General features: G+C 47.2%; 2 protein-coding genes across 7 annotated transcripts in view; both read left to right on the plus strand.

Annotated features, from left to right (window-relative positions):
- LOC100736974 (protocadherin gamma-C4) overlaps nucleotides 1-17,840 on the plus strand; it is a 189,180-nt gene that overhangs the window by 43,858 nt on the left and 127,482 nt on the right. Inside the window, exon 1 of one of the 6 annotated variants that reach the window (XM_085014850.1) lies at nucleotides 3,819-6,392. The exons of 4 other annotated variants lie outside the window; for them this stretch is intronic. In XM_085014850.1, coding sequence (XP_084870976.1) covers nucleotides 3,969-6,392 — 2,424 coding nt within the window. In that variant the 5' untranslated portion in view covers nucleotides 3,819-3,968. Of the gene's footprint in view, nucleotides 1-3,818; nucleotides 6,393-11,019; nucleotides 13,599-17,840 lie in introns of those variants that run through there. One more of the 6 variants, XM_085014851.1, reaches the window with a different exon arrangement.
- LOC110259668 (protocadherin gamma-B3-like) lies at nucleotides 277-6,456 on the plus strand. The gene is made up of 2 exons (XM_085014860.1): nucleotides 277-2,886; nucleotides 3,814-6,456. Exons 1-2 carry the CDS (start codon nucleotides 466-468, stop codon nucleotides 3,877-3,879), a joined length of 2,487 nt encoding a protein of 828 aa, XP_084870986.1. The 5' UTR covers nucleotides 277-465; the 3' UTR covers nucleotides 3,880-6,456.

The raw sequence follows: 17,840 nt of genomic DNA on the forward strand, positions 1-17,840 counted from the left end.
AGATGCCTCTGGCTTTGACGAGTTAAAAATCACTTGATTTGGACGCATAAAGGTCAAGTGCAAAGAAATGACAGCGAGAATGAAAATATGGCAAGTATTTTTTTTAAATCCTTGTAAAATGGGAAGAATGCGTTGTCTGTATCCGGAAACTCTAGGATTGAGTCCTAGCCGGCTCTGCGTTTGGAGCTGCTTTAGGACTCACCAATGCAGTTCTGCAGCCCGGCGCGGGGTGCCGCTGTTGGCTCGTACTGAGCAAAGTTCTCAGCTCCTCCCGACGCAGAAGGATCGCCCGCGGACCGCAGAATCACAACTGTGCGCTTTCCCTGGCTTTCTGCGGCCGAAATATCCATCGGAGAATCTGCCTGCCAAGACATACCAAGGAACCACGCCTGCTCAGAAATTCTTGGGATCGTTCAGAGATCGCAGCTCTTCGGAATCAGAAAGGCAAAAGGCTCCAAGAGGGAAATGGGAAACGGCCCCGGGCTGAAGCTCCCGGCAGAGCGGAGGCCAATGTTGTTTCTCTTCCTGCTGCCTTTGTTCGGCCCCGCGCTTTCGGAGCAGATTCGCTACACTATTCCGGAGGAGCTGGCCAGGGGCGCTCTGGTGGGGAACCTTGCCAAGGATCTGGGGCTTGACGTGAGAGATGTGCCTGCTCGGAACCTGCGGGTTAGTGCAGAGAAGAAATTCTTTACAGTGAGCCCCGAGAACGGGGACTTACTTGTGAACGACCGTATAGACCGAGAGCAGATTTGTGGCCAGAAGTCGATATGCGTTCTGGAATTCGAAATGGTCGCTGAAAAGCCTTTGAACTTTTTTCATGTAACAGTAGAGATTCAGGATGTCAATGACAACTCACCGACCTTTAGCCGAAATGTCACTGAGCTGGAAATCAGTGAACTGGCCTTAACAGGAGCCACTTTTGCCCTGGAATCTGCGCAAGATTCAGATGTAGGTGTCAATTCCCTGCAGCAGTACCACCTCAGCCCTGATCCACACTTCTCCTTGATCCAGAAGGAGAACCCAGATGGCAGCAGGTATCCAGAGCTGGTAGTGAAGGCTCCCCTGGACAGGGAAGAGAAGTCCTGCCACCACCTGGTCCTCACTGCTGTGGATGGGGGTGAGCCAGCCAGAAGCTGCTCTACCCAGATCAGGGTAGTGGTGGCAGATGCAAATGATAACCCCCCAGTGTTCACCCAGGACCTGTACAGGGTCAGGGTTCAAGAGAACCTACCCCTGGGTTCCTCTCTGCTGAGAGTGATGGCCACAGACTTGGACGAGGGCATCAATGCCGAGATCACCTACACTTTTATCAACGTTGGAAAGGCAGTGAGACAGCTGTTCAAGCTGGACAGTAAAACAGGGGAACTCACCACTGGTGGAAGGCTGGACTTTGAAGAGAGAGAGAGCTACACAATTGGGGTGGAAGCAAAAGATGGTGGACATCACACTGCACATTGCAAAATACAAATAGACATTTTGGATGAAAATGACAATGCTCCTGAGATAACTCTGGATTCTGAATCCAAATATATACAAGAAGATGCTGAGCTGGGGACTGTCGTTGCCTTGATTAAAACACATGATCTAGATTCTGGATTTAATGGGGAAATCTTATGCCAACTAAAAGGAAATTTCCCATTTACAATAGTTCAAGATACAAGAAACACATACAAACTGGTGACAGATGGAGTCTTGGATCGAGAGAAAACTCCGGAATACAATGTCACCATCACAGCCACCGACAGGGGCAAGCCGCCCCTCTCCACCAGCACTACCATCACTCTGCACATCGCAGACGTCAACGACAACGCTCCGGTTTTCCAGCAGGCCTCCTACGAGGTCCACGTGGCGGAGAACAACCCGCCCGGCGCCTCCATCGCGCAAGTGAGCGCTCGCGATCCCGACCTGGGGCCCAACGGCCACGTCTCCTACTCCCTCGTGGCCGGCGACCTGGAGCCGCGCGCGCTGGCGTCCTACGTGTCCGTGAGCGCGCAGAGCGGCGTGGTGTTCGCGCAGCGCGCCTTCGACCACGAGCAGCTGCGCGCCTTGGAGCTGACGCTGCAGGCCCGCGACCACGGCTCGCCCGCGCTCCGCGCCAACGTGAGCCTGCGCGTGCTGGTGGGCGACCGCAACGACAACGCGCCCAGGGTGCTGTACCCGGCGCTGGGGCCCGACGGCTCGGCGCTCTTCGACACGGTGCCGCGCGCCGCGCAGCCCGGCTACCTGGTGACCAAGGTGGTGGCGGTGGACGCGGACGCGGGGCACAACGCGTGGCTGTCGTACCACGTGCTGCAGGCCAGCGAGCCGGGCCTCTTCAGCCTGGGGCTGCGCACGGGCGAGGTGCGCACGGCGCGGGCCTTGGGCGAGCGGGACGCGGCCCGCCAGCGCCTGCTGGTCGCGGTGCGCGACGGGGGCCAGCCGCCCCTGTCGGCCACCGCCACGCTGCTCCTGGTGTTCGCGGACAGCCTGCAGGAGGCGCTGCCGGACCTGGGGGACGCTCCTGCCCCTTCGGACGCCCAGGCTGAGCTGCAGTTGTACCTGGTGGTGGCCTTGGCGCTGATCTCGGTGCTCTTCCTGGTGGCGGTGATCCTGGCGGTCGCCCTACACGTGCGACGCTCCTCCAGCCCTGTTGTCTGGAGCTGCTTTCATACTAGTTTTTCTTCCAACACTGGACCCGGCGTTCTCCCCAACTATGGGGAAGGGACTTTACCTTATTCCTACAACCTGTGTGCTGCCACACATTCCTCAAAGACTGAGTTTAAATTTCTCAATATAAAGCCTGAAAACGCTCCACCCCAAGATCTTCTACGTAATGAAGCCTCTTGGCTTGAAAGTACCAGCAATGGCAATCCCCAAATGACTTCCAATTCAGTCGATTTGCCTCCGGTGAGTTATTTCAACACTCTTTCCTTCCATAAGTATGGTTAGGTTTCAGTTCATTATTTTGAGATTAAAAAGTACACGGGCTAACTATGCCCTGATTTTTGGTGTTTTATTTATTTTTCTGGGCATAGAGTGGGGATGGGAAGTGTTAGAAATTCTTTGTCCACTTATCTGTGTTACAGTTGTTCTTTCATAGAATGTCGCTTAGTGATGACCTTGACATTTCTGTTAATTCTAAAACAATATGCCAAGACATTTTAGTATGCTCTTATCTCACAGTATCATTCTAAGACATATTATATCTGTATAATCTGGACAATTAAGTGGTTTACGTAGTTTCAATATGGTCAACTCTAAACTATTCTATATACACATATATGTGTGTGTGTGAGTTTTCACTGTAGCCTATATGTTTTCACTTCCTTTGCATGTGCTTTAAAGTATACACAAATATTTGCTAATTGAGGCAGTTCTTCATCTATGTGTTAATAAAAATAGGTAATTACATCTAAAAATGCCAATTATCGTAAGCTAGTAGTGGATTAGTTCCAAACATGTTTGTGGTTTTTGGATCTGTTGTTGAAAATGAAACAAATATAGCGATGACAAAGGGTGGATTTCAAGATTTACAGAAAAGTGTAAAAGTATTTGTGTTCTCCCTGCCCTAAGTGATGTCATAAAAATAAGTGTTATTCCATGGAACATATAAGATTTTCAAAATACACTATTTTATTCTTCCAAATGCTTCTCATTCTTGGGGAGAGAAATTTTGAGCGTCATCTCTGCAGACTAGCAGAAATAAGATCTTAGGTGTATGATGGTTTCCACAGAAGGGTGCAGTTTTAAGTTAGGACTCTAAGCGTCGCTGTTCACCAACCCGGGTAAGGAAAGCAATGAGAACTGGCGTTATATCCTCCAACCACAAAGCAGATCTTACAAGAAAGCTCTGCAGCTGCGCGGAAGTCCTGCCCTAAAATGATCGCCGCTTGTTTATGAACCTTGACCTCCAATTCTGAGAAGCCGCAAATTGATGCAAACCAGTACCTCCTACTCATAATCCCAGGGAAGTCCAGAACGAGCCAGTAATGGCAATTCTGCAACGGCACCCGCGCCGGCACCACCGCTGGCTAGTCCTGTTTTTCATGCTCTTGGGGATGCTGTGGGGAGCCAGAGCCGGGCAGATACGTTACTCCATTTCTGAGGAGCTGGAAAAAGGCTCCTTCGTGGGCAACATCGCCAAGGACCTGGGGCTGGAGCCCCGCGAGCTGGGAGAGCGCGGAGTCCGCATCGTCTCCAGAGGTAGGACGCAGCTCTTTGCGCTGAACGCGCGAAGCGGCAGCCTGGTCACCGCGGGCCGCATAGACCGGGAGGAGCTCTGCGCTCAGAGCGCGCGGTGCCTGGTGAGTGTTAATATCCTTGTTGAGGATAAATTGAATCTTTATTCCGTAGAAGTGGAAATACTGGACATTAATGACAATGCACCCCGATTCTTGAGGGAGGAATTGGAAGTGAAAATTATCGAAAACGCAGCCCTATCCTCTCGGTTTCCACTAATGGAGGTCTATGACCCGGATGTGGGAGTGAACTCTCTGCAGGGCTTCAAGCTCAGCGAGAATAGTCACTTCTCAGTGGACATGCCAAACCAAGCTGATGGGCCCAAATACCCGGAACTGGTGCTGGAGCGGGCCCTGGATCGGGAGGGAGAGGCCATTCACCAGCTGGTCCTTACTGCCATGGATGGTGGTGACCCTGTCCGCACAGGCATGGCTCGAATTCTGGTAACTGTCCTAGATGCAAATGACAATGCTCCGGTGTTCACTCAGCCCGTGTACCGTGTGAGTGTTCCTGAAGATCTGCCAGTAGGTACCCCAGTGTTGTCGGTCAATGCCACGGACCAGGATGAAGGACTCCATTCGGAAGTCACATACACTTTCGTGAGGATAACAGACAAGATCTCAAAGACTTTCTGCTTGAATGTTTTGACCGGAGAAATAACAACTTCTGCAAATCTAGACTATGAGGACTCCAGCTTTTATGAGCTGGATGTCGAAGCCCGGGATCGGCCAGGTCTACAAGATAGAGCCAAAGTCTTCATAACTATCTTGGATGTGAATGACAATGTCCCCGAAGTGGTGGTGACATCTGGAAGCAGATCAGTTGCTGAAAGTACACCTCCAGGCACAGTGATCGCTCTTTTTCAAGTATATGATCGAGACTCTGGACCAAATGGCCTGGTAACATGTTCTATCTCAAGAAGCCTACCATTTGAACTGGAAAAATCGGTGGACAATTATTATCGATTAGTGACCAATACAGTTCTAGATCGAGAGCACGTGTCCATGTATAACATCACTGTGACAGCGACAGACGAAGGAAGGCCGCCTCTGTCTACAGAAATCCTCATCTCCCTAAACGTGGCAGACATCAATGACAACTCACCTGCCTTTCCCCACGCCTCCTACTCCGTCTACATCCCTGAGAACAACCCCAGAGGTGCCTCCATCTTTGCAGTGACTGCATACGACCCTGACAGCCGTGAGAATGCCCAGGTCACCTACTCCCTGGCTGAAGACACCATCCAGGGGGTACCTCTGTCTTCCTACATCTCCATCAACTCTGACACTGGGGTCCTGTATGCCTTGCTCTCCTTTGACTATGAACAGTTTCGTGACCTGCAGTTGAGAGTGATTGCGAGTGACAGTGGGGACCCACCCCTCAGCAGCAATGTGTCTCTGAGCATATTTGTGCTGGATCAGAATGACAACACGCCTGAAATCCTGTACCCCGCCCTCCCCACGGATGGCTCCACGGGTGTAGAGCTGGCACCCCGCTCCGCAGAGCCGGGCTACCTGGTGACCAAGGTGGTGGCGGTGGACAGAGACTCGGGCCAGAACGCCTGGCTGTCCTACCGCCTGCTCAAGGCCAGCGAGCCCGGGCTCTTCGCGGTGGGGCTGCACACGGGCGAGGTGCGCACAGCGCGGGCCCTGCTGGACAGAGACGCCCTCAAGCAGAGCCTGGTGGTGGCGGTCCAGGACCACGGCCAGCCCCCTCTCTCGGCCACCGTCACGCTCACCGTGGCAGTGGCAGACAGCATCCCAGATGTCCTGGCCGACTTGGGCAGCTTAGAGATCCCACACCACTCTGACACTTCAGGCTTGACATTGTACCTGGTGGTGGCGGTGGCTGTGGTCTCCTGTGTCTTCCTGGCCTTTGTCATCGTGTTGCTGGCGCTCAGGCTGAGGCGCTGGCACAAGTCACATATGCTCCAGGCCTCAGGAGGCGGACTGGGTGGCATGCCTGCCTCCCACTTCGTGGGCGTGGACGGGGTGCAGGCTTTCCTGCAGACCTATTCGCACGAGGTGTCGCTCACCGCGGACTCGCGGGGGAGCCACGTGATCTTCCCGCAGCCCAACTATGCGGACACGCTCATCAGCCAGGAGAGCTGTGGGAAAAGCGAGCCTCTTTTGATTCAGGAAGATATTTGCAAAGAGCAAGACTCCTTTGTTCAGGTGAGGTGATTACTTTTACTGGTTTTATTTGAAGAGGAAAAATTAAAATTGTCTTTGATCAGTGCTTAGTTTTCTTAGTCTTTGCAGTGAATCATATAGTTTTGAGATTTTTCTTTTATATCTGTAGAGCTGTATCAAATCTTAGTTTACTCGAATTTCACCCAAAAAAAACCTTATTGAAGTATAGTTGATTTACAATGTTGTGCTAGTTTCTGATGTACAGCAAAGTGACCCAGGCATGCACATATATACATTCTTTTTCTTATATTATCATTCATCAGGTTCTTTCCCAAGAGACTGGATGTAGAACCCTGTGCTAGTCAGTAAGACCTCAGGGCTTATCCATTCTGAATGCAATAGTTCGCATCTACGCACCCCAAACTCCCAGGCCATCCCTCTCCCCATCTCCCTTGGCAACCACAAGGCTGTTCTCTATGTCTGTGAATCTGTTCTGTTTTGTGGACAGGTGATTTAAGAATTTTCTTCACTTCTCTTCTCTTGGAAAACTTTTTGTGCCTTAGGTTGCATAATCTCACTTGTTAGGGTTTTTTTTTTTTCCCTATTATGTGATGTCTTTGAGATTCTTCATTTTTCTAATGTGAAAAAACTGAATTACTGCCTCTATTAAAGATCAAGATCTTGGTTTTTTCTCAATAGTAATTAATACCAAGTGTCTTCTAAAATGATGGGATATGTAAGAGGAATCAAAAATTACTTTTATGCGAGATAAGAGTAACTGATGTGTGTACCAGGAAACACCTGAGCTTTGATGTTAGAAGACCTCAGTAATACTCCTGAAACTATCTGTTATTTGAGCCAAAGTATCTATAGTCTTCAAATTAAAATTCAAGTTAAAAAGCCTTGTCTTATCCATCTCAAACTCTGGGAAAATAAAATAATTTTATTTTAAAAATTTCAAACTATAAAGCAATAGGAGCAAGTATTTGTTGACATCACCATTATTATAATTTTGGGTTCTTAACAAATATCTGTAAGCATCTGATGCTGCGTGCCTACTACAATGTTTTCTGCAATCTTTGTGTTTGATAGTATTTGAAAATGAAAATTAATTTTTAAATGTGCTAATTTGTGTCCACTTACAAGGTATAGCTCTAAAAGTAAAGGACTAGTAAATGGGAGAATGAATAATTAATAATATTCAAATAAGAATTTTAATAATTGAGAATACTTAATCCCAATAAAGTAAGGCTTGTCATGAGGAACTCCATTCAAATATTTAAGCCAATAAAGAAGTGTTGACATTTTAAAAAATGGTTAGTCTAATACATCATGGCCCAAAGGTGTAAATGAAATATGGCTTGGTTAGTAGAAAAAAGCAAAGCTTTGAGTTCTTAAAGTTGTTCTAACAGAAAATAGAATGCCTAGGAGTTAGGAGATTCTATTGTTGGGAGTTCTCAAAAGTAAGCTGATGGCCCTGGGATTAATAAAATACAATGAAGGAGATAAAATAACTTGATGGAGTTCCTGCTATGGTGCAGAAGGTTAAGAATCTGACTTCAGTTAGTCCTGTTGCTGCTGAGACTCAGGTTCAATCCCTGCCTAGTGCAGTGGGTTAAAGGATCCAGTGTTGCTGCAGGTGCACAAGTGTAGGTCACAATTGCAGCTCAAATTCAGTTCCTGGACCCAGAACTTCCATATGTCCTAGGTGTGGCCATAATAATAATAATAATAATAATAATTTGATAAGTTGTTGAACTTCATGACAGCCAAGGTATTTTCCAATCCTGAGCTTAGGATTCTACTATTTGGTAATATAATGGATTTGCCACTTGTGCATCTAAATTTGATATGCACATGCGTAGTAAACAATTGAGATGATATCTTGAAAATGAATGAGAATCTCCTTCATAACCTGAAATTGTCCGTATTTATAAAGAAAGGTAATATTGAGTTGACATCTTTAAACAAGCTGCTAAGTGGAACACACATTTTTCTAAATGAATATTGTGGTATTTACATTTCAGCAGTTCTTACAGAATTATTTATTTCAAGATTCCAAATGTGTATGACTAACCAAGAGATTCCAATCATACGTATTTCAAATCTAATTTGTTTGGACATTTCTGATATAATTCTTTGATGGTTTAATCAGAATGTAATAGTGAATAATTTTAAAGAACTTGAATCTTGGACATTGGTCATGGGAGTCAGATGGTCTCGTATAAATATTAAGGTTTCATGTACTCTGAGAGTAAATGTTTCTAGTATATCACCAATTCCAGATTGCTGCAGCAATGTTGGATCCTTAACCTGCTGTGCCACAAGGGAACTTCCAATAGAAACTTTTTTAAATCAGTAGTAGACTAGGGAGTTCCCATTGTGGCTCAGCGGTAACTAGTATCCATGAGGATTTGGGTTCATTCCCCAGCCCCACTCAGTAGGTTAAGGATCTGGCATTGCCACAAGCTGTGGTGTAGGTCGAAGATGTGTCTTGGATCTGGCATTACTGTGGCCAGACCAACAGCTGCAGCTTGGATTCACCCCTAGCCTGAGCCTGGGAACTTCCATATTCTGCTAGTGCTGCCCTTAAAAAAAAAAAAAAAAAGTAGAATAAGGAGTTCCTGCTGTGGCACAATGGGATTGGTGGCATCTCTGCATTGCCAGGATGCAGGTTCAATTCCTGAACCCAGCAGTGACTCCTGGCCTGGAAACTCCATGTGCTGCAGGGCAGCCAAAAAGAGAAAAAGAAAAAATAGAATAAGGGACAAATATGAGGTGATATTATGAATTTTGAGGTATAAGGTAGAGAAAAAAATCACAGTATTAGGAGCTATGATATCTGGATGTGAATGTTTTGTTTGAAAATATCTGGAAGTACTAGCCATCTTTAATGGCCGTATATACTTTGTCTGATCAAGAAGAAATTCAAAATTGCTACTAAACAAATAGTTTTAAATGCTTGTTTATGTAAATAATCTGAGTTCCTCATATCGGTTCCTTTGAACAACAAAAAAAAGTTATTTCATCTACTTGGTGAAAGCAAAACTAATATGAATTATTTTGGTAGCATTTCATTAAAAGTATTCCCTATATTTTGGTAATGCCATCAGAGGGCAAAAAATAGATTACTTAGGAACTTCTCACCAACCAAGCTAAGCATTTTCAGTGTTAAATCTGGTTCTTCCTGGTGCTGCTGATTACTCCTCAGGGCTTGATATCATTTACAAAGAAAGACTATTTCTTGCCAGGTCTTCATTTCAGAACAGGTTACTCTTTTCTCCAACTATGTGGAAGGAACTTTGTTTTATTTCTACCAACTGTGTATAACCTCGGATCCGTCAACAGTTGAGTTTTACTTCATTAACATCAGTGGAGCAGTGAGTACCTCTTAGGATCCTCTGAGGACACTCCTGCATGATGCTCAAAGGCTATTTAGAGACCCATCTTCCCAGTTATTCTGAAATAGGGTAGGAGGATTATTCAAATTGCATTATGAAAAGAAGCAGTGAAACTAACGCCCATTTTCTTATGAGTCCACAGCCAGTAGAATCTGCATATTTCTGTCTTATGTACAAAAAATGAGTTGCTTCTCTAGCCAATTGTTGCTACTTGGTTTTCCACCTCATCTCTAATGGCACTTTTTGATCATAAAGCATCAACCAGAGCCAGCAATTATTCCCCTTTTTCTTCTTAGAGGAGTGGGAGTGAGGATATTTGTATTCCAATGTTGGTTGTACAATTATATAGTCAAAGATAAAACAATTTCCTCTCATTATTAAAATTATTAAAATGAAGGTATTGGACTAAACCATCTCCAAGTTTCCATTTCATAAAAACTTTATTAAATTACCTCTCTGTATTTTAAAGAAAAGGTTGACTCTCTTTCTTGCATGGTGGTGTCTAGAACATAGTAAATGCTCAACATTATTTAATTAATTTAAATTTACTATATGCTGTATAAACAGTTTCTATATAACACATTTATTATGTATATATACACCTTTTAAAAATAAATCAGGAGTTCCCATCGTGGCGCAGTGGAAGCGAATCCGACTAGGAACCATGAGGTTGGGGGTTCGATCCTTGGCCTCGTTCAGTGGGTTAAGGATCTGGCATTGCCATTAGCTGTGGTGTAGGTTGCAGACACGGCTTGGATCTGGCGTTGCCGTGGCTATGGTGTAGGTTGCCAGCTGTCGCTCAGATTAGACCCCTAACCTGGGAACCTCCATACGCCGCGGGTGCAGCCCTAAAAAGACAAAAATAAATAAATAAATAAAAATAAATCACACTTTTTAACCTTCAATGACTTATTTTTATCTAGTCAAAAAAGTGTGAGGCAGTGTCCAAGAATGATTTCAAAGTTGTGACGCAGAGGAGAGACTTTAAAAAAAATTATTCTGAATTAATAAATACCCATCCATGAACATTGTTGCATTAATTCACAGTTTCTTAAAATTTATTTTTAAGTGATAATCAGATATGTATTAGTTGAAGAAATAAAAATGGGAGGACTTTGAAAGATAAAATAACTTTCTGCACAGTTACTGCGCTTCAGTGTGGTGCAGTAACTTAGTAAGGACTCTGAGCGCCGCTGTTCACCAACCAGGGGAAAATGGTTCAAAAGATCCGTCAGAACCACTGAGCTTTTACAGCACAAAGAAACGCCAGATTGAAACAAACTCTTCCAAGCTGCAATAAACTCGGGCTCTATACTCCTGGATTCTGGGCTCCTTTTCCGAATACCGAGCGCTCCACGCAGACATACTGGCGTCCAGAAGCGCGACAGGAAGCGGCCAGTGTCTAGAGACCAGCAGGACAAGAATGGCGGCTCCGCAGAGGGCTGGGGACTGCAGGGGACTCCTCCTGCTCTCCATCCTCCTGGGCGCCCAGAGCAGAGTTTGGGCAGGACGCATTCTCTACTCCGTGCCGGAGGAGACAGACCCTGGGTCTTTTGTGGGTAATGTCGCCAAGGATCTGGGGCTGGAGCCCCGCGAGCTGGGGGAGCGCGGAGTCCGCATCGTCTCCAAAGGTAGGACGCAGCTTTTTGCTCTGAATCCGCGAAGCGGCAGCCTGGTCACCGCGGGCCGCATAGACCGGGAGGAGCTCTGCGCTCAGAGCGCGCGGTGCCTGGTGAACTTTAACATCCTGATGGAAGATAAAATGAATCTTTATCCTATAGAAGTGGAAATAATGGATGTTAATGACAACGCTCCTAAATTCTTGACAGAAGAAATGGATGTGAAAATAATGGAGAATACAGCTCCTGGGGTGCGATTTCCATTAAATGAGGCTAGGGATCTAGATGTGGGCACGAACTCTCTCCAGAGCTACCGTCTCAACCCCAATCACCACTTCTCCCTGGTCGTGCAAACTGGAGACGATGGAACTAAATATCCGGAATTAGTACTGGAGCGGGCGCTGGACCGGGAGGAAGTGGCAGCTCACCACCTCCTCCTCACAGCCTCTGACGGCGGCGACCCGCCCCGATCTGGGACAGCCCGTGTCCAAGTAACAGTGGTGGACGTGAATGATCACGCACCAATCTTCTCTTCACCCCAGTACCAAGTAACTGTCCCTGAGAACGTGCCAGTGGGCACAAGACTGCTCACGGTAAACGCTGTCGACCTGGATGAGGGAGTCAATGGGGAAGTGACATATTCTTTTCGGAAAATAACTCCAAAAATTCTACAGATATTCCAGCTGAACTCCCACACTGGAGAACTGTCAACTTTAGATGGCCTAGATTATGAAGACTCTAGCTACTATGAAATGGAAGTTCAAGCTCAGGATGGTCCTGGTAGTATGACCAGGGCTAAAGTCCTGGTCACAATTTTAGATGTGAATGACCATGCCCCAGAAGTGACGCTAACATCTGTGAGCAGCTCGATTCCTGAAGACACTCCTCCCGGAACAGTGATTGCTCTTTTCTATCTTCAAGACCGAGATTCAGGGAAGAATGGCCAGGTGACCTGCACTATTTCAGAAGATCTGCCTTTTAAATTAGAAAGATCAATAGACAATTACTACAGATTGATGACAGCAAAAAACTTAGACCGGGAAAATTTCTCTGTGTATAACATCACACTGAAAGCCACAGATGGTGGAAGCCCACCTTTATCCACGGAAACTCACGTTTCCATTACTGTGGCAGACACCAACGACAACCCACCTACCTTCCTCCACTCCTCCTACTCTGTCTATGTCCCTGAGAACAACCCCAGAGGTACCTCCATATTCTCCGTGACTGCATATGACCCTGACAGCAATGAGAACGCCCGAGTCGTGTACTCCTTGTCTGAAGACACTCTCCAGGGACCGTCTGTATCCTCCTATGTCTCCATCAACTCTGACACTGGGGTCCTATATGCATTACACTCCTTCGACTATGAGCAGTTTCGTGACCTGCAGTTGAGAGTGATTGCGAGTGACAGTGGGGACCCACCCCTCAGCAGCAATGTGTCTCTGAGCATATTTGTGCTGGATCAGAATGACAACACGCCTGAAATCCTGTACCCCGCCCTCCCCACGGATGGCTCCACGGGTGTAGAGCTGGCACCCCGCTCCGCAGAGCCCGGCTACCTGGTGACCAAGGTGGTGGCGGTGGACAGAGACTCGGGCCAGAACGCCTGGCTGTCCTACCGCCTGCTCAAGGCCAGCGAGCCCGGGCTCTTCGCGGTGGGGCTGCACACGGGCGAGGTGCGCACGGCGCGGGCCCTGCTGGACAGAGACGCCCTCAAGCAGAGCCTGGTGGTGGCGGTCCAGGACCACGGCCAGCCCCCCCTCTCGGCCACCGTCACGCTCACCGTGGCCGTGGCTGATAGCATCCCAGATGTGCTGGCTGACCTGGATAGCCTCGAATCTCCTGCCAGCCCCGATGACTCAGGCCTCACGCTGTACCTGGTGGTGGCGGTGGCCTCGGTCTCCTGTGTCTTCCTGGCCTTTGTCATCGTGCTGCTGGCGCTCAGGCTGAGGCGCTGGCACCTGTCGCGTGTGCTGCAGGCGTCAGGAGGCGGACTGGGTGGCGTGCCCGCGTCCCACTTCGTGGGCGTGGACGGGGTGCGGGCTTTCCTGCAGACCTATTCGCACGAGGTGTCGCTCACCTCGGACTCGCGGGAGAGCCACGTGATCTTCCCGCAGCCCAACTATGCGGACACGCTCATCAGCCAGGAGAGCTGCGGGAAAAAGGATCCCTTGTTAACATCCATAGATTTTCATGAATGTAAGGATGAAGCCCAAAGTATTCAGGTGAGTTCAGTCATTCATTTATCTTTATATCCTCGAAGAATTATATTTTCTGTAAATTTCTTTATTGTTTTTAAAAATAAGTGATTTGAAGATGGGGTAAAAAAACTTTCAAGAGATAAAGCAAGATTAATAGTTCATTTCAGTGGTGATTCTTTAACATGGAACCCTTCTTGACATGGGTTTGATGTCATATTCATAGTGAAAGCAGCTTGACAACATTGTAAGTGGATTATCACATTTTAATACCTTCTGCCTGTGTTCCCCATGATGTTCTTAATTCATATACGTTCTAAATGAGAAGGAATCAAGTCTTTCTCATTGCACTAGGTTAGCAAGAAAGTACACCTCAGCCTTCTCAGAATTCTCTTTGGATTAGATCCATAAATTCTCAAAGATATTTTCTGTCTGAAGTTTTTTTTCTGTATCCTGCTTCTGTTTCCACGTACCTCCATTTGGTGGCCTTTAAAACCTCAGTAGCTCTTGATCCATTTAAACCATAAAAATTGGAGTTCCCGTCGTGGCGCAGTGGTTAACGAATTCGACTAGGAACCATGAGGTTGCGGGTTCGGTCCCTGCCCTTGCTCAGTGGGTTAACGTTCTGGCGTTGCCGTGTGCTGTGGTGTAGGTTGCAGATGCAGCTCGGATCCTGCGTTGCTGTGGCTCTGGTGTAGGCCTGTGGCTACAGCTCCAATTGGACCCCTAGCCTTGGAATCTCCATATGCCGCGGGAGCGGCCCAAGAAATAGCAAAAAAACAAAACAAAACAAAAAAAACACAAAAATCTATTAAAGTCTGGCCTCGGTAGACAGTTAGCTGGATTTCTAAAGAACGAAGTGCGTGCATATGTGTGTGTGTGTGTGTGTGTGTGTGTGTGTGTGTCAGGTTTTACTAAGATCTTTGTCAATGACAGACATGGAGTCTAAAACCACACTAAAGGTCATTGTTCAAAACCAGTAAAATATAACATCCAATAAAATGTCATTTCAAGTGTTATAAGTAACATTTATGAAATAGGCGTTGCGTGTTTTTGCCCCCAAATTCTAATGCGTTGTTTTAGTTGATGCAGTCATGCGAAGTGTGTATGTGGGGTCTTACAAATGGGAGATTTGGGATGCTGGCTTTTTGAAACAGCTGTCTCATACACTCAAATCCTTGACCAGTAGTGAATTTTACTTTTTGGGTCTGCTAAAAAAATTCAGCTAGAAATAATCTAATCTGGAATTAACTGCTTTTATACTTGTAACCTATCATTTCAGTGAAATTCAACACATCTGTTGATTAGTGTCAGAAGTAGTTGACTAGGTAATCTTTACTGGGACCTTTTGAGTATTAATTAAGAGCACTTTTTAGCATAATGTGTGTTAGGTGGTAGTTTCCATATAATGATCCGTGCAGTCACGTGGGAGTATATTGCATACATTCTGCAGTGTTCAGATGTACAGTCACATGGGGAGAGGACAGTATTACTGACACTCTTTAAAGCAGGTATGTGGTTATCAAGTATTTTAAAAAAGAACCCCCAGCCAAATGTTTTCCATGATTAAAAATATTTTTAAACAAAGGGGAGAAATCACTAAATTCAGTGAGCTATTGTAAATAAATGTTCTAGGGACTGTTTCCTTCAACTGAGGTCATTATGGGATATGATAAATAAAGAAGTGGAAACAAGTGCCTCAGTGCAATAGACCGTGCTCAGTGAGTTTCTGTTGCACAGCAAAATGTATGATTCCTCTGCTGGTTTTAGAGATTCATGGTGCCTTTTGTACCCAGGAAAATAATCATGCAATGGGAAGGAGAGGGATAGGCTCTTTTCTAAAAGGCCGCATCATTTCTTGAAGTGAGATATGAGAAGTGAAAATCAGTAATGTTCTATAAAGAAATCATTGAGACTGTTTTGTAGGAAGAGCGGTAAGTATAAATTGTGCCCTTTCAAGAGAATTTCAGCGTTACTGTTGCTCTCTGAAAAAAATGAAATGAATTAGAATGGTGATACGGAAAAAAAAAAGGAAAAATAAGGGGGAAATGGACAAGGAAAGCGTAAAACTTTATCCAATATATTGATAATAAGTATTCAAAATTACTGTGCTCTGAGATCGTTTAAGCCAAGTCTGTGTTATAGTTATCATTCTACACCTGGTGCGAGATTTGAAAAGTGGGAAATAATTATGTCAACATATAGATGTTTACATATTAACTCTACCTGATTTACCTAAAAACCTTACAAGGTGGGATAATGACATTCCTAATAGTACAAATTAAACGTTATTAAATATACAGACGTCTTAAAGGGTCGGTTCCGCTGGGCACTCGTTTCTAGTTATGACAGCTGGTTAAAGGGATGCAGCAGGGGCTGCAGTTTCCCAGTGCGGACTCTGGGCGCCGCTGTTGGCCAAAGTGGAGAGCGAGGCGCTGGCCACCTCCTCGCGCAGCCGCAGCGCACCCTCCCCAGCTCAGACTCGCTCGCTGGAGCCTTCCTACCGCCAACTCCTCTGGCAAAGCAGCAGCCCGGGCGGACCCGCACGCCGGAAATACAGCTCTTCCGAGGCCCGGACAGCTACCACCCAGAGACGGTGTTTGTAATCCGGCGTCTCCAAGCCGGTGAGCAAAGCCGAGGGAGCAAGAGGGATGGGGAGCGGCGCGGGGAAGCGGGGCTGGGCTCCGAGGCGGCCAGGGCTCTTTGCCTGCCTGCTGTCTTTGTTCTGCCTGGCGCTGTCTGAGCAGATCCGCTACAGGATTCCCGAGGAGATGGCCCAGGGCTCGGTGGTGGGGAACCTCGCCAAGGACCTGAGACTCAGTGTCCACGAGTTAGCGACTCGAAACCTGCGCGTCAGTTCGGAGAAGCCTTACTTCGCAGTGAGCGCAGAGAGCGGGGAGTTACTTGTGAGCAGCCGGCTGGACCGGGAGCAGATATGCGGGAAGAAGCCAGCCTGTGCTCTGGAGTTTGAGGCAGTTGCTGAAAATCCACTGAACTTTTATCACGTGAATGTGGAGATCGAGGACGTTAATGACCACACGCCAAAATTTACGCAAAGTTCCTTTGAGCTGCAAATAAGTGAGTCCACAAAACCCGGTGCTCGATTTATCTTAGGATCTGCCCATGATGCAGATATTGGTACCAACTCACTGCAGAATTACCAGCTCAGTCCTGATGATCATTTCTCACTCGTGGTTAAAGAGAAATTCGATGGCAATAAATACCCTGAGCTGGTACTGAAGACACCTTTAGACAGGGAAGAACAGACGTCCCATCACTTGACTTTGACTGCCTTGGACTTTGGGGATCCACCCTTAAGCAGTACTGCACAGATACGGGTCCAAGTGACTGATGCCAACGATAACCCTCCAGTGTTCAGCCAAGAACTATACAGGGTGGAGCTTCCAGAAAACGTGTTGCCAGGCTTTACTGTGCTCCGAGTGATGGCCACCGACCAAGATGAGGGTGTAAATGCTGAGATCACCTTCTTTTTCACTGAAGCAGACCAGATTACCCAGTTTGACCTGAATTCTAATACTGGGGAAATTACTATTCTAAATACACTAGATTATGAAGAGGTCAAAGAGTATTCCATAGTTTTGGAAGCAAGGGATGGTGGAGGAATGATTGCCCAGTGCACAGTGGAGATAGAAGTCCTAGATATAAATGACAACGTCCCAGAAGTGATATTCCAGTCTCTACCAGGTCTTATTATGGAGGACACCAAGCTGGGAACACACATTGCTTTGCTCAAAGTTCGTGACAAGGATTCTGGACACAATGGGGAAGTTATTTGTAAATTAGAAGGCCACGTTCCATTTAAAATACTCACTTCTTCAAGAAACGCATATAGATTAGTGACAGATGGAGATCTAGATCGTGAGCAGACCGCTGAGTATAACATCACCATCGCAGCCACCGACAAGGGCGAGCCGCCCCTCTCCTCCAGCTCAAGCATCACCCTGCACATCGGTGATGTCAACGACAACGCTCCGGTTTTCCAGCAGGCCTCCTACGAGGTCCACGTGGCGGAGAACAACCCGCCCGGCGCCTCCATCGCGCAAGTGAGCGCTCGCGATCCCGACCTGGGGCCCAACGGCCACGTCTCCTACTCCCTCGTGGCCGGCGACCTGGAGCCGCGCGCGCTGGCGTCCTACGTGTCCGTGAGCGCGCAGAGCGGCGTGGTGTTCGCGCAGCGCGCCTTCGACCACGAGCAGCTGCGCGCCTTGGAGCTGACGCTGCAGGCCCGCGACCACGGCTCGCCCGCGC

The sequence above is a fragment of the Sus scrofa genome, chromosome 2 (genome assembly GCF_054392235.1).
Source record: "Sus scrofa isolate SSC_HxYL_T2T_F1_AM1 chromosome 2, Sscrofa_HxYL_maternal_Yorkshire_Landrace_v2.0, whole genome shotgun sequence".
Taxonomy (NCBI): domain Eukaryota; kingdom Metazoa; phylum Chordata; class Mammalia; order Artiodactyla; family Suidae; genus Sus; species Sus scrofa.

Coding starts and splice junctions, on each gene's coding strand:
- LOC110259668 (XM_085014860.1), top strand. CDS start 466: ATGGGAAACGGCCCCGGGCTGAAGCTCCCGGCAGAGCGGAGGCCAATG. Junction 2,887..3,813: donor ATTCAGTCGATTTGCCTCCG/GTGAGTTATTTC, acceptor ACCACAAAGCAG/ATCTTACAAGAAAGCTCTGC.